At 42.1% G+C, this 4,629-nt stretch overlaps 1 protein-coding gene across 1 annotated transcript; it reads right to left on the bottom strand.

The window, feature by feature from the left end:
- Nucleotides 1–186: 186 nt before the first annotated feature.
- Nucleotides 187–3,452, bottom strand: LOC109462610 (sialin-like; the record flags this gene model as incomplete). Its single annotated transcript, XM_019759173.1, has 9 exons — nt 3,289–3,452; nt 2,850–2,947; nt 2,388–2,585; nt 2,141–2,224; nt 1,532–1,687; nt 1,265–1,352; nt 826–912; nt 470–597; nt 187–336 (listed from the first exon to the last, which is right to left on the bottom strand). Coding segments are annotated over exons 2-9 (978 nt in total), but the record flags the coding sequence as incomplete, so codon positions are not given.
- Between the last annotated feature and the right edge of the window lie 1,177 nt (nt 3,453–4,629).

Here is a 4,629-nt window from a genome sequence, read left to right as displayed (position 1 = left end):
TATGACGATGCAAGCAGATTTGTTCAATATATACTGTTTCAATCGAGGCAAATTTGGTCCAAAAGTAGGTGGAGTCCGAGTATCCTTGTGAAACATCGATTTCGTGACATAAAATTGGTCCAGGAAACATGACATAACAATTACAATAGTTGGCAGCTAAAGAGCTCACCGGTACCCATCACGTACCGTTCTAATGTTGAATCCCAACACATTCTTCATGTAGTTCGGCAGTTGGGTAAGCAAGAAGTAGTTGCCCCAGTTGGAAGAGAATTGACCGACGATGAGAGCCCAGGCCGGAAGTGACGACAATACTTTCAGCCAAGGAACTCTTGGTTTCTATCGGAGAAAATGCAAGGCCTCTTATTATTCAAACGATGTGTTTAAAGCTCAGAATCATGTCTGCTATACCAACAAAATATCTCACATAAGAAGATAGTATGATGGAACAGATCGCATCTTTGCTTGTTACCTGTTGTACTTTTTCCCCGATACTGTCTTCTATGTACTTCTGTTCTTCCTCCAGGATCCGCGGATGTTTTGCAGGCGAGTCGTAAGCCAGGAGGAGCCACACTACGAGCCAGACTGCTACAAAACCTCCTACAGAAAGTTAGGGGATAAAGCGGTGATTCAATCTATTATCTTTTCTCGTAGTGGTGGTGGTCTTTATGAGTTGAGTTTGTGGGCTTACATGTGCCAAAAGATGCACTCATCATTGTTTGGGGGTCTATACCATGTAGACTATCACATTATGCTATGGTGTTGATCAGCCTAGCATTTGACACCTTTCTGCATTGGTATGTTGATGGCATTTTTAGATTTCCTTACCAGGAATATAGAAGATAGTCTCCCAGCCCAGCTCAGCAGCTAGGAAGGACGCCAGTGGGTAGTTGATTATGTTACCAATGGGCAACCCTGCATTTGTGTAAAAAAATGTCACATGTTCAGGCCTGATACATGTATAGGATGTTAGCCAATCTAGATTCAGCAAGGCTCCCCAACAAAACTAATGCACCCTTTTACTTTCTATGTACAGAAGGACACCTTACTCTCGAAATGCTGTAAATCAGTAAGGGCATTGTCATTAGATCGCTTTAGGTTTAGAGTTAGATGTTAAAGGGTTAGGTGTAACAAGTCGTTAGGTGTAATGTTGCCAGCTGCCGCCGCGCCGCTTGCCTGCGAAGCTGGTGTGTTACGCCGAAGGGCTATTATACCCGCTATACCGATACACATACAGAAAGCTTAATTTACACATCTAGAACTTTACCTATGTAGCAAAACGCCAGAAGTTTTGTCCTGTCGGTAGGGGGAGCCCATCGGCCCCAGACTCCGTACATGGTGGGGAACAGAACTCCCTGGAAAACAGGAGAAGCTCAGATCCACCAGCAATCCACTTTTCATTAAGACCACGAGGGAAGAGGTAAGCGTCAGACAAAATGTATCAAAAAGATAAAGTAAGTTTGCATCATTCAAAGTCCTAATTAATATAACTTTCTGCAAGGAAATCCGAGTTGCTTAAGATAAGTTAACTTACAGATACCAGGCCCATGATGAATCTGACAGCAAACATCGCCCAAGGGCTGGTCCTGGAGGCCACGGGACCAAGAGCGTCCAGGGCAGCTATGGCCAACATGCCCGTCCCGTACACGAGTTTGCCACCCAACTTCTGCTCCAACACACCACCTACCACCTGTATGGGGCAAAACAGAACTCATGTACTGTGAGTTTGACAGACGCAAAAGATAAGAAATACACTTTGTTTTACAAGGAACAAGGATGGTCTGTATGTTGTCTCAGTAACGACGTCCCGTCCTTCAAGATTGCTCCTTAACCAGAGGCAAAGATATGAGAGTGAACAATTTCAGTCCCCACAAATTTACCAATGAGAATAAAATATGGAGGTTAACGTTATAACGCATCATCTTGTTCAAGATCCAATGTGTACAGGGACTTGTTTCACGTTTCCCTATATATGAATTTTATACTAGTACAAATTTATCTGTGTAAAACGCTTAGGTTGGTCTGCTCCGGATCCGGAGGCGGCAAATGTGCACCTTAGCGGACAATCTCCCCTGTCATGTTGTCTCTCTATATATTTTGCCAATTTCTACTAGCCACCTTCTCTGGTCAACAAACGGCTTACCTGAGTGATGATGTAGCCATAATAGTACGCCCCTAGTAGAATTCCTCTCACACTCGCACTCCATTCCAGTTCTCCTTCTTCGTTCTGTAATCACGAAACAATATAACGTACATAACATGGCAACCAGCGCATATCTAGTGTGTTTCCCTAGAACCTGTTGATGTGGTATCATTGGTTTGTGATTAATAGAAAAAAAATCAATATCCTGCACCAATATAACGATTACCAGTAAGAATAATTTTCCTACCTGTGCGGAAGTATTTCCAGCCCCGCTGCTGGGACAGAGTTGGTAGGGAGCAGTTTGATTGACAGGTGAAGCAGACGATGAACTGTTCACCATGACCACGATGGCGACGCTGAATCCGTTCCTGGTTGGGACTAACGTAAGGATGCCCAGGAAGAACAAGCCCGACAAAATATATCGAGCCGGGATCTTGTCGGCAAGCTGCAGTTGATGTACAAATTGTGAATATGAATGACCAAGTAAAAAGCGAATTTCTACATAAACATGCCACGAAATCAAAGCAGAGCATTGCGTGTGTATATATATGTGCATTTGTTCTTTGTACTTTGTACAACCAAGGACGTTCTACAGAACGCCCTTGGTACACTCTGTACCTCCATACCAGAGCCAGTATATTGATTTAGGCAACGTATTAGCTGCGAATATTCAACAGATAAACGTGTAGAAAAGTGTTAGTGCACATACCAGACAGCAGCTTCCCTTTTTCGAGTCCTGGTCTGGTTTTGTCTCCTCAACGTTCGATGACGTCATATCCTTGCTTTCCGAACCCATTTTCCCAAAGTCTGTGACATAAATGTAAGTCACGATATCTTTAATTTAGACTTTGAATTTTTTTCCAAAGTCTATGATATATACATTATAGCACACACCTTAACGTTTAAATAATCTAACACAGGCGCTAGAATGACAACACATTTTACAATGGAATTTAGAGAAAGGGTGCAGCACACACACACGCGATGATGATAAAGTTCAATGAATACATAAGTGACTTCTATAGTGACTACTGTAATTTAGACATAGCAACTGCAACTGCCTCGTTCACAACTGATTAGAACTACGGTTTTGGACAACATCGAAGTCATCGTATTCTGGTCATTAGCAGTTTAGTTTAAAGACCTACCTCCACGGTATCAGCTCTTCCAACTGCGCTGAACTCTGATCTCCGTGTTGTACGGACTACCTGCCTAACTTGTAAGGGTAAAGAAAGTTGCTACTGGAGACCTGAAAATGTCACAGTAACCTTTGCTAGGCGTCTGGCTGTCTGTTGGAGACAATACACACGGCCGTTCACATGTATGAACAGAATGATTATTCAGTATTATCACATAGCCAGTAGCCGTCGGCCAATCAGAAGGCTCAGTTTGGCTGTGTTAGTCAGGCTGTGTTAGTGTGCCTTGTTTTTTAAATGGATTCAGCTTCTTCATTTTAGGGCCCAAGGTCCTGAAATTTGGTATGGAGGTACAGTGGGCAAATACCCCTAGGCGTTTTTTAATTATTGTGATACAGGCTTTTAGAATGGTTTTATTTGAGTTTTTTGGCTGTGTTATAGCAAATGTATTACTGTGTTAGTGTGCCTTGTTTACCACGTCTGGGCATGAGTCATCACAATGGAATGCAGGGCATCAACCAATAGGCATGCAGCTTTCCTCTATTCTTCTTGCTGATTGGCTGTTGGGATTTAACTTGATTAACACCTGCACAGAGCATTTCCATACTGACAGTATGTCTGTATTGAAGTGTTTTGGTAGGTATTTCAAGCTTTCCTGCTCCAGCATTGGAATGCGGGGCATGGACGTTTTTTTTTTTATTTTGAAAATCAACAGTTTGCATTATGACAATTTAAAAATCCTAACCAATAAAGTAGGGAATAGCTATCCAACTGTTGTTTTAGTTGTATGTTACTTCATATTATAGTTATATCAATGTAAATCATTGTTTTCCCTTGTGTTTCTCATTCTTTCCCTGCCATGTCGTAAAATGTGGTGAACCCATCGCTGTATTTGCTCCAAAGCAAATATTGGCCTTTTAGTGCTTTTTCTGATGTTTCTCCTCCTGCCATATCTTTAAATTGATTCAGCTTCTTCATTTTAGGGCCTAAGGTCCTGAAATTTGGTATGGAGATACAGTGGGCAAATACCCCTAGGCGTTTTTTTAAATTTTTGTGATACAGGCTTTTAGAATGGTTTTATTTGAGTTTTTTGGCTGTGTTATAGCAAATGTATTACTGTGTTAGTGTGCCATGTTTACCACGTCTGGGCATGAGTCATCACAATGGAATGCAGGGCATCAACCAATAGGCATGCAGCTTTCCTCTATACTTCTTGCTGATTGGCTGTTGGGATTTAACTTGATTAACACCTGCACAGAGCATTTCCACCTGCACAGAGCATTTCTTGCTGATTGGCTGTTGGGATTTAACTTGATTAACACCTGCACAGAGCATTTCCATACTGACAGTATG

Source organism: Branchiostoma belcheri, unplaced genomic scaffold (assembly GCF_001625305.1).
Source record: "Branchiostoma belcheri isolate BF01 breed outbred unplaced genomic scaffold, Haploidv18h27 scaffold1196, whole genome shotgun sequence".
Lineage (NCBI taxonomy): Eukaryota > Metazoa > Chordata > Leptocardii > Amphioxiformes > Branchiostomatidae > Branchiostoma > Branchiostoma belcheri.
This window is presented reverse-complemented; position numbering and strand designations above follow the sequence as displayed.